At 30.1% G+C, this 12,047-nt stretch overlaps 1 protein-coding gene across 3 annotated transcripts in view; it reads right to left on the minus strand.

Annotated features, from left to right (window-relative positions):
• LOC129975906 (single-minded homolog 2-like) overlaps window positions 1–12,047 on the minus strand; it is a 162,232-nt gene that overhangs the window by 31,240 nt on the left and 118,945 nt on the right. For all 3 annotated transcript variants that reach the window (XM_056089189.1, XM_056089191.1, XM_056089190.1), the window contains 2 exons: window positions 11,551–11,636; window positions 5,144–5,233 (listed from right to left, as the gene is read on the minus strand). In XM_056089189.1, coding sequence (XP_055945164.1) covers window positions 5,144–5,233; window positions 11,551–11,636 — 176 coding nt within the window. The remainder of the gene's footprint in view (window positions 1–5,143; window positions 5,234–11,550; window positions 11,637–12,047) is intronic.

Consider the following 12,047-nt stretch of genomic DNA (forward strand, 5'->3'; position numbering starts at 1 on the left):
GTAATTTTGCTTTCTTGCGCTGTTACTTTCTTAATAATTAAGAGAGTTTTACATATATGGTAATAGCTGCGGAATGACAGTCAGGCCAATGATTCTCAGCCTTGACCACAGACTTGGCGGCGAATTGGTGGCAAAAAGGGAGGACCCGAACATTCGAGAATCTTCAGGTAACTCCAATAATTCGAGTTCCTTTGATGAAAACTATAAAAGTGAAAGCGCACAGTCTAGTAATAAAGTTGAGAGAAACAAGTTGCCAACTGAATTCTTTCTTTGGCGTGTAAATCCTGGGTGGTGATCTGCGCGCGTCGTGCCGTTGCCATTGTTTAATAACGGTTTACTCCTTGTGTGTTGTTGATTTCTGCAAGGGGTGTTTTATATAATCTACATATATAATTTTATATAATCTATTTGTGTTTTGATGCTTTTGTTTCGTGCATTTTTTTTTTTACAATAAAACGTTGTTAGACAGTTTGATTCTTCAAGTACACCCGCCAAAATGGATTTCAATTTTTTTTTTCTGCAAAAACAAAATATTTTGTTTATTCCCTTTATTAGTTTTAAACGAAGATGTCTCCAAACAAGGAGTGTCAGGATCTATCATGGAAATGCTGCTAATATCATATGGTCGTTCTCTATGATATTATCAGCATTGTCCATATTAATGGTTAGTAAAAATTTCTGAATTGAAGCCGGATGGCAAAGCCAGATTCCTTTTAGAAAAATCTTTCACCTCTTACACTATTTTCTATTCCATCTTTAAAATTTCATAAAAATCGGCGTTATAAGGATGGTGTTTGAGAAGATCATAGATTTAAAAAAATATAAAAAATAATTGAAGTATGCAAATGTAACTTTATTGCATTAAATAAAAATTCACACACACACAGACATTAGTCGCATTTGATTCAAGGGGAATTATGGTTGTGTTTTATTTCTCTTAAATCCCTTATATATATAACTTGAAACTATTGATTCCCTTGAAAAAAAATATTCTTAAACTTGAAAATGCGATATTCATTAGAAATATGTTATGCTAATAATCTCAGATTTGCTTTGTTTATTTTGTAAATAAACCTTCCGAATAGAATCGAGATAGCGTTAGCTGATAGTAATTGTGAAAGGCACAGAAATCGAACTGAAACTGCTCCACGAAAACTGTTCCATTAGGTAATCATTCGTACAGAAGTGGAAGTCTGCAAAAGTAGCTTGTAAAAAAGTCTTGTACAAATAATTCAAATAACTTTTTCAGTAATCTTTTGCTCCGGTATATAAAAATAAATAAATTTAAATATAATAATTTATTATAAAGAATTATGGTATTATAATAAATAATGACTACAAATAATAAATAAATTCTGTATTGCTAAAACATTCATTCCTTATTACTAAAATAATATTTTTGTCCAGGCCGTTCCCTTTTTGTGCTTGACATTCAAAATTTTGCATTGTTCCCACGATGATTGAAATGATATCATCGAATTTTTAGCTCTATCTGTTGAATAACACGTGTTGACAAAACACTGAGACAAAAACAGGAAAAATACAACTATCAAGGTCCTGAAGGTCCTTGGTCCTTCGGACTCTTTCGCACGCATTTACTACTTACACTACTCCTTTAGAGAAAAAAAAAAGTTCTCCTTCAATTTTTCGTAATTTTTCACTCGGCAGTATTTTGTAATCATGAAGGAAACATGTTACGTCCACAATTCTTTATTATTATTATTACGTTGTACAGATTCTGAATATTTTACACTTACATCTCTGTAAAAATATAATAAAAGAAATTTAAGAGTATATTTATTTTCTTAAAAGAAGCTGTTTTGCCAAAATTAAAGCTAATTTTGTTTCTTAATGAAAGTTTTAATCTCTATTTTCTTTACATGTCCATAAAATAGGCAGCACATGGAATGACAGATGCATCTAATATAATTTTGTTTTAATAAATCATTTCTACAACCTGTGAAACATGAAACTTTAATTGTTTAAAGAAAAATAATCAAATCATCATAGAGACCGAAACAATTTTTTATCGCCATACTTTCTGTTGGCGATGTTTTAAATTTCTAATACGCTAAGATTTGGAAAAGGAAATATTTTTATTTTTAAAAGATTGCACTGTTAAGATTTTAGTCTACCATAAGCAAAAAAAAAAAAAAAAAAAGAGTTTTGAAATTAAGTAATATGTTTCCCTATCTGTGAGCACAATAACCCATAAATTGAACAAGCTAGATGAATGAAATTTGTTAATCGGTGTTGACATGCGACTGCTAATTGGTTTAAAACGGTGAAATTTAGATTTCTTAATTTTTCATCAACCCATTTAATGTCTCAAATACCATAAAACATTATTATTTAAGTTATTTTTATTTCACTATCTGGAAGTATATGCCTATCTCTAACTGCTCAGAAATCAGCAAACGATATAGAATTAGAGTAAACATTCTCTTTATAAATATCATATGGAAAACTTATCATTACTAAACAATGCAAGTTATTTGTTGTTAACACATTATAAAGAATTAAGACAACTAACTAAAGAATTATATATATATATATATATATATATATATATATATATATATATATATATATATATATATATATATATATATATATATATATATATATATATATATATATATATGTATGTATGTATGTATGTATATTATAAAGAATTACAGAATTAATGAGTTTGAAGCTTTTTTATATGCTACAAATCTAATGTAATATGAATTTTCTACAGATCTAATAGTAGAAAAACTGCAGTGAATTTGATATAGATCCCATTCACATAGCTAAATAAATTAATTCCAATTACGGAATAAATACATTCTGAATCGACAGAATAATCTAATGTAAGATTATGGAAAATCAATGGAAATTAAATAAATTCTAAGCTAACTATATTCTGAAAATTTTAGTTTTCACAACATTTTTGTTTCCAGAAAGCTGGCAAGGAATGAATTATAGTGTAAAGGGAGGCCATAAAAAACTTCTTCATCTGGAGGCATTTGCAGCTATGATAAATGAATGGAATGAAATTAAATTTCACATTTAAGCTAACTTAGTACAAGAAGAGATGTAAAAAAAAAATTACCAATAGAAGGAATCTTGGGATTGCCGAAACAGAAACTGATAAATAATTACAATGAGAACACGGAAAATAGATTATGGCAAACTTCATTGGTGTTCCAGTAGTAAACCGACAGAAGTGGTATTTCTGAAATTTTCTCGCATATTCTCTAATAAATGTACTTGCGTATTATTAACAGAATGCCATTAGCGAATAGTAGTTAAAAAATCAATTAGCGTACGACCTTTAGCAGCTAATCGTTGGAATGTGATGTATACATAAGTATTTGATATAAAACTACAATTGTTATAAAAATAACATAATAAATTTCATATATTTAAATTAGGGCGTTTTTTTTTTAATTTTAGAATTTACTTGTTAGTGACAGTACAGATAACAGATGGTCAGCCTTTCTAAATATGTGATTTAAAATTTAATAAAAATATACACTTTAGGTGCTAAAGATTTAAACCAAATTTAATTGCCTTACGAATTTGATTATATTACATATAATAGCTTTGAAAGTATGTATGTTTAACATTCAATCATTCCTTTTTGCTTACCCTGCATAAAAGTGTGTATTTTAGATACCTTTCTTTTGTCGATTGGATCAAGCATTTGACACATATTTACAAATAAGTTGTACTTATCACATTTCAAATTTCATTTATTTGTGTTTAGCACCTCGACGCATAATTCTAGTGCATTTTAGTTTCATAAATTCTTTTTTTGAATGTTAATTATTATCTATTTGCGTGTGTTCAACATTATTTTTTTTCTGGCATATGGAGACTTTGGTTTTATTTCAAACAGTGAAAAAGAAATTCAAATTTTCATGGTTCAGCAATTTTTCAAGAATTGTTTTCTGAAGCTAAAAGTAGAAGATATAATATTTATAATTAATTATTTCAATTTAAATTTAAAGTCAGTTCTATCATAATTTAAAACCTTACTTATAATCAAACTATTTTGATCGTAAATAATATTCCGAAAAGGACGAGTTTAATACACAGGTGAATACTTATATAAAGCCACATTTTCTTTGTTTCCCAGAAAATAATATATCGCAAAATGTATTGCATTATTCGAGTCAAAAATGTTGTCATCATTTTAAGTCATTTGTAACTAACTTGAACGAAAGGAGTGAATTAAATTTGTGCATTGGTTACAATTTTAAGCTGAACTTCCTTTTTATTTTTTCACCTACGAAGTATATAGAAAGTATTGTAATCTTCAAAAAATTCGAGTTCGATATTTTGATGAATCTCTACGTTTCAGGCATTCTCGAATCCGTAAAATATATTTTTGAAAAATGTAAATCTGTATGTCTATTTGAAACAAAAATAACAAACAAACAAAAAAAACTTCGAGTTAGACGGATAAAATTTGTTATGCCATCTTTATATCAAATTTGTACATGTCTTTCCAATTCTGAGCAAAATCCATTCAGAGAATGTTTGTCTGTTCGAATATAAGTTGACACGATAGCAACAAACCAAAACAGCTAGCTATATGAGTCGGATCCCAGATTTAACATCCAAAGTGTAGACACCTGTCAATTTTGAGTCAAATCTAATAAGGGGTTAACTGTCTGTCCTGTACTTTCAGAAGCATGCAAACGTGATAACTCAAAAACACAATGACTTAAATATATCAAATTTGATACGCCATTTTGTGACTGCAAATGTAGATTTGAGCCAAATTTTTGTTACAATCGGTTAGGAAAAAAACATCTAAACCCCAAATTTGATTTTAGGGTACTCTTAACCGTATGCCATTGATTAATCACCAAAATACTTACCAAAGATTACACCATATCGTCAGTAAAAATGCTAAATTCACTCTAAAGGTAAAAATTTCGTTACTAATTTAATAACTATTGTACGCCAAGGCCATGCAAGGCATTCTCTGGGTTAGCAATTTTATAAGAGTGTGTGGAGAAAGTTTTGTGGAGACCAATTTCGCTGCTTTAAAATGATTTAGGCCATTACAGCTTAAACTTATCCTAATAATCATATTATTCTTAAATTATCAGGAAAATAAGTCAATTTATTGAATAGTTAAACTTACTTGTGATAGGCCCAGATGGACGGAAGCAGTTTCTGAAATGTACATTATTTTCCCATCAGGTGCTACAACGAAGACAAAACCGTCAAGTGTCTGGAAAAAAAGTATTTGAAATTAGGGGAAAATGCTTTATCAATCACAAAATGGTTAAAGAGCAAATAAAAGGAATTTAATTATTTCCTTTTCAGAAAAAAATAAATTTTCGAAAATATATTCTTATCACCCCCCTCCCCCCCCCCACACACACACTCACAAATAAGCAACGGAATACCATTTCTTAAGAAAATTATGCCCTGAAATGTTATGCCCTGAAAATTATATGAATAAAAAATTGTTAACGAAAGATATTTAAATTATAAAATATATCATAAAGTATGAAAATAAGCTTGAATATTGTAGTTCTAATGGCTTTTGTTGAGTACCAAGCATGTTTATCTCCTTGTCATTCAACACATGCTATAAAACGAATGGAAGAAAGAAAAGTGATTTATTTACAAGACTACTTTGCAAGAAGAAAGTGTGAGGTGTGTGAATGTGCCCCCTGTAAAAAGGGGTTGTGCAAGTGAATGTGACGCATGAGTAGCTAAGACGTACTCTTGACTCTAGATGACGCTACTGAAACAAGAGACGCTCTCTCGGCTTAAAATCTCTGACTTTGTCAGCGAGCTTGTCTATGACAAGTGCCATAAGAAACAACACCAACACAAGTTAACAATACTGAAATCATTTATAAGAAAACTCCTTTCGAGTGTAAAATGCTTCATCATAAACAGTTATTCGCTACCATTGAAATTTAGTTTTGAAAAAATTCAACTAATATTATTTTTTCATAGTTTTATTCCAAGAGGTTGAACATTGGGATTTCTTTGGCAGGATTTGTATGTCAGGAGTAAAATGGCTAATGGCGATAAAATTTTTATTGTCAAAAAATGCTAATGAATATACCTTCACAGTCGAATGAAGAAAGTGTTTGGAATTGAGTAATGGCCATATGGTGGTGCTATTCGATGGTGTAGTGATTTTAATATGGATATGGGAATGCAATTGCAATACCATCATCAAGTTATTGACATTTATGTATTGGTATAAAAAGCATTGTGGCTTCTGACAAAAGCTCTGACACAAACCATTTAGAATCAGATTTCTCTCAACATGCATAAGCATTACCCAGAGAGGTCTTAAAATTTCTAACAGTGGAATAAAAATCACTAAAAAACTAGTCTTATTTTTATATAGGTATATACATTATGTAATAAGCCATCTACAAATTTCGTCGTTTAAGAACTGTCCTTAACTTTAGAGAGATCAACTTAAAATTTTTTCTGACCTGCATTAATTCAATTATGATAATTTTTACAGGATGGTGTTTTATCTTTAAATTGTGACATGCGAAAGGCAGGAAGCACGGTGAAACAAAATAATATACTGGATAGACCATTGGATATAGAGCTAGAAAACTTGGCATATGATAAATTTTTGGATTGTATATATTCAAACTTTTTTTTCTCAATTTTAATCAATTAATTAAAAAGTATTCATCATTTGAATGCATTTTCTTAATAACTTTGGATGATATTATTATACAAAAGATATTTGTCAAACTACTTTTAAATTATTTTAAAAAATTTCTGGGAAAATAATGTTATTTCCGAATAAATTTTTCCTACACATTTCTTTAGTTTTTTTCATAAATAATTAAAAAAAAATGTTATCCAAAAATATTTTAAGGATATTTAATCGTGTTAATTAAGATCAGTAAGTTATATCACCGAAGCTCATAAGACGATTCTTTTAATAATAAGAACTTTTCATTCAAAACTGATTGGTATCTAGGAAAAAAAACAGTAATGCTCAGAATCAAAGGAATCATATCCCGAAGTTTTAAGGTTTCGTGAGAAGTATAACTGAGATGTAATCAAACATTTAATTACACAGTCATCTTAAGCCGTACTATTGAATTACTTCTTTTTACCTTGCGGCGAGAAGAACATAAGATTCCAAAATTAAATTAACACTGCGGATTTAATGTATATCAATGACGAGGAAATGATTCTGCTCTTATATGTAATTAGTGTATTATTTAGTTTGCAACAAATAAACGAATGGGAGAGGACTTCTCAAAACTTTGACGCACATTCTACAATAAAGATGTTACTCCACTTTCCTCTACGCATAAAGTTATGGACCTTGAATACGGCCGTGAATACCACGAGTGCTCATTTATTTTTTGGGTGATTAATCGCTGGTGTGTGATTAATACACAAATACCAGGAAATCCAATATGCATTTTGGATTCGTTTTTCCCAATGAATTGAAAGCAAAATTTGATATAGAATTGCTTGCATTTGTAGTCACAATATTACATAACTAATTTCATTTATTTAAGTCTCAGCGGTTTTGAATAATTGCGTTTATATATATGCAAAAGTACATACCGACAGCTCAAAATTTTATATAGTGCTGTGTTTTTTGATGCTAAACCTGCGTGATAAATTTTATCTGCCTTTACATTTTGTATTTCTGAGTTCACTTATATTCAAGGAATATAGTACAACGCAGCATTGAAAACAATAATTAAATTTTAAAATTAAATTCAAGTCACCAGAAACATTCCTTCACTGCCTCTCTTGAGTACTAATTATATATATATATTTATTTTATGAAATTTTCCTGCATGAAAGTAAATGATTAATAAGAAAAAAAATTTTTTGAACGCCTATTGAAGGTCTAAAATAATATTATTTTCATTTCCAAACTCATTAGCTTGCCGTTCTTATTATATCGAAATATACTTTAATCCTTTAAATTCTTGATGCCTTTGGTTTTTGGTTTTGTTTCAAGAAGAATAGCACGGCTGTATGAAAGTTAAAATCATTAGATTTAAAATATCTAGCGGCTTAAATAAAAAAGGGACTGTGGTTCTAGCGGCGTTGTAGTTCAGGTGGTAGACCTTTGCCATTGCTTTTGTATCAAAGTATAGGAGGCTAAGTATGAGAGGAGAAATATGTAGGAAATGGTAACGTGTCGTTGAGTGAAACTGAAGAGACAAAATATATAATATCGTGATATGATAATCTATAGTATTATCGTGACATAATAATCTATAGTAATCAGCCTATCGTTGTATAGGCTGGCAGTAATCGAATTTCGGCAGCTGTAAAGTATTAGTGGAACCGACATTTTCAATAGAATGTATATGAGACAGAATATGTTAGAAAGGTTTTAGTCATGAATATGAGCACGTTGTAGATTAGCTATGTACTAATCAATCATAGTCATTAGTGTAAGAAGTCGACTAATTCTTTAAGATTCGTTAGGTTCTGAATGTTTGTTTCACTAAAACCTATTGCTAACAAGAATTGGATTACCACGAATCAATCCTTATAAAATAATCCATAACGTCTAACTTTTTTTTTCACGTTTAACCTATATTTTAAATGGCATGCACAGCTATCTGCTAGATATCTCGAATTTCTATAATGTGAATTAATGCCTCAACAACCAAGTTTTCGACTTTATTTGGATGTGTTATATAATTAAAATTATTAATAATTGTAAAAAAACAACAATAAAAGATTCATAAAAATTCTGAATCCTTTCATCAGAGATTTTATTCTTCTTATATCTGTCTTTTGTTCTTTGAACGATAAGCATTCTTATTCGATCATTGGCTTAATTATTAAAAACACTTTTCAGATTTTTTTAATTATTATTATTTTGACAGAAAAAGAATAAAAAATTCTCATCGATAATCAAAAAATATAAAATCAGTTTTGCAACTCAAATTGTTTCCCCAATTCACTTCACAAAATGAATTCACCATCATGAAATATTCATTACATTATTCATACATTAATAGTTCTTTCAGCTGAAAAATTGAAAATCGACTTCTACTGATCTTCAACATCCGAAATAAAGAATTCTAGTTCTGAAATATACGACCATTTTTAGTGCTCGTACATCATACAATAGCTCCCATACATCATCATTGAAACGGCTCTCTAAAAAAGAACAAATAACACACGGCAATTGAAAGAAAAACTACCAGTCAGTCAGCACTTGGACAAACACGACCCAAACTTCGCCATCTATCCATAAAAAACAAAACACCATAAAAGTGTCTTTTCCATGAATCAAACCATGAATTCCACATACGGACCCACAAACAATCGGGGCCTAACTCTTTCATTTCTCTCTCTCTCGCTCTCGTAATGGCCCCCCACTCGGCCCGATAAGCGAAAAAGAGGATTGTGAAAACGGACTTGGAAATCCTCAGCCGATCTACAACTCGGCCCGGAAAATGGCGTCTTCTCATGCGGAAGCACGATCGTCTGTCGATGACGGATTATCGCTTCCGGTTTTATGGCGGGCCACAGCACTCGAGGGACGGTGTCGGAATTATGTAAATGCTCTTTGTGATGTACGATCGGAAGTGTTGATCTTGCCCGACGCGTATAAATCGTTCTTTCTATCGTAATGAATGTTCCACCGAAAAGAATTCTTTATCTGCAGAGCCCATTTGCACGACACTGTCCACATAAAAGTATCTGCGAGCAGGTGGCGGCCCGCTAATCACGCCGGATTCGATAGCATACGGTTACAGTTCAGTTCTCGGGTTTAACTAGCGGGAGTGTCATTACGGTGCGGAGATAAATGGAAATCGGTTGAAGAAAAATGCGTTTTCTGAACGAGTCGGAATGAAACATGTTGCCTAAAAGGTTTCATTAATGGAGCGATAGATAATTTAGTCCAAGAAGAGATATTATAGAAATTGTCTCAAACAGTTGAAAGTTTGATTAAAACTTTCACTCCGGAACTTTCCATCAATACTATTTATGTCATTTGTTTGTAGGTGATCAAAGACGAAATGACTTCCAATGTATATGTTTTGCTGATATATTTCAGTATTTCTTGATATCATAAGCAACTCTCTCTTCAAAAACAATTTACTTAAAAATTCGCGAATTTTTAAATCTCTTGTTAGTACAAATTTTATTAAATAAATCTCCTCGCCGTGCGTTGGGATTTATGAGTAGATAAAATAAATATGCGGAAATTGTTTATTCAATCCTGAATATCAATTATTTCATGATGTTTACCTACAATAGGAATTTTGTAATAAAATAGAATTGAATTTTTTTGTATCAAAGCTTGATTGATTGGCGAGTCCCTTCTGATTTCAAATGGTTGAGTCAAAATATGAATTGTATAGACTCATCAGTTATTGATTTTATTCTGCTCTGAATGCATCATTTTACTTTTTTTTTAAAGTTCAAATTAAGGAAAAAATTGTTTTCCATAAATATTATATATGGAATGTAAAATGTCAGGCTAATTGCATGCTTTATTTTAGCTGAATTATCTTAATCAGGACTACATGTGGAAAACTTTCGGCAAAAGAAAAACAGTTTCTATCTCAAAGAAGATACTAAAAAATTACACAGTATTTTACTAAGCCAATCTTTGTTTTCCATTTATAAGTCATAAAAACATAGATATCTTTAAATCTTTTTCTATTCTTATCGTTTCTAGTTTTTAATTTTCTGTCGTGTTAAAAAAACAAGGTGAAATTTAAAAGAAAATATATTACATGTTCATGGTTTAACAACCAAAAAAGTCAATAATGTAGGCTAACAACCTAGTCGCCAAAAGTGGCTAGTGTAACAGAAATTCGTGGCTCTTTAATTTTTGTCATCATGTCATACTTTAATGTATAATAAAATTCAAAAATTTCTGTAATAACTAAGCAACAATTTTATCTACAATTCTGTACATCAACAAGATAAAATCTACTAATCTCTCCTGTTTTAGTTTACTCATGCATCATGCACTGAAGATACTTGGTAAAAGGTGCAACTTGTAATATCTTCCGTTTGTAAAGGCATTCTTCAAATATCTAAATACTAGTGAAGAAGGTCTAACTCTGGAGGAAGAAGTCTTACTTTGCTCTAGTATTTAGTTTTGGTTTAATACTCTCAAATATAAGTGGCCCAAATTTGAATTCACTTGGTAAAAATTCCCCAGCAAACTTCGTAGCAATCATTTCGTTACTAAATCGCAGATTTGTGTACAAGTTTTTGAAAAAAAATAATTAAAAGTACTAACATAGGAAAGAACCCATAATCTCCTAATCATTCATATTTATCAGTCATTCCCCACTTTAATCTACAAAATCCATAATAAGTTAAACAGAACAATAGAAAAGAAAGCTGAATATTATTATATTAATTAGAAGCGAAAAAAAAAGATATAAAACAAAACTTTTAGTCTCGCTAATAAAACAGTAAGTGATCATAAATAATTTGAGATATAAAATAGGATGAGACAAGTAATACCTGACGGTTTTGAGATTGATCATGAGTTAACATAGAAGAAAAATTACTTATTAGAATACATGTAATCATACTTACTTGAAGGAGATGCGAACCTAGTTCTTTTATGGCGCTTTCTAAGGGATTTGCAATAGGTGGTGCAGCTCCCCAACCGTCACCAAGACCTATTGTCAAAACAAAAACAAAAGTTATAAATATCATTTTCTTCCTAAAAAATATCAATGAAAAAATAATTTTTGCAGAATTTTAAAATTTAAATTTATTTTTTAATCATACAAATTTAGCTCTCGAGTATTTTTTTCTCTCAATTATAACAACTTCGACAATTAAAAAAATCGCACAGTTTTCATTAATAATTTTTATTGTTATATATTTCATCGTGTCACTTTCTTCCATCGTTGAAGGTAAAGAAGGAAAGATTATGAATATCATCTCTACAGCTTACTTGCGGAATAAGATTTTATTACCTCGAAAAGCAAAACACAATTTCAATATCGATTATTCGGGTAGTAGAGCCACAATGATATCACAAGATTTTACTCTATTTAGAAGGTTCAAGTTTATGATAAGCAGAA

This window comes from Argiope bruennichi, chromosome 7 (assembly GCF_947563725.1).
Source record: "Argiope bruennichi chromosome 7, qqArgBrue1.1, whole genome shotgun sequence".
NCBI classification, from domain to species: Eukaryota; Metazoa; Arthropoda; class Arachnida; order Araneae; family Araneidae; genus Argiope; species Argiope bruennichi.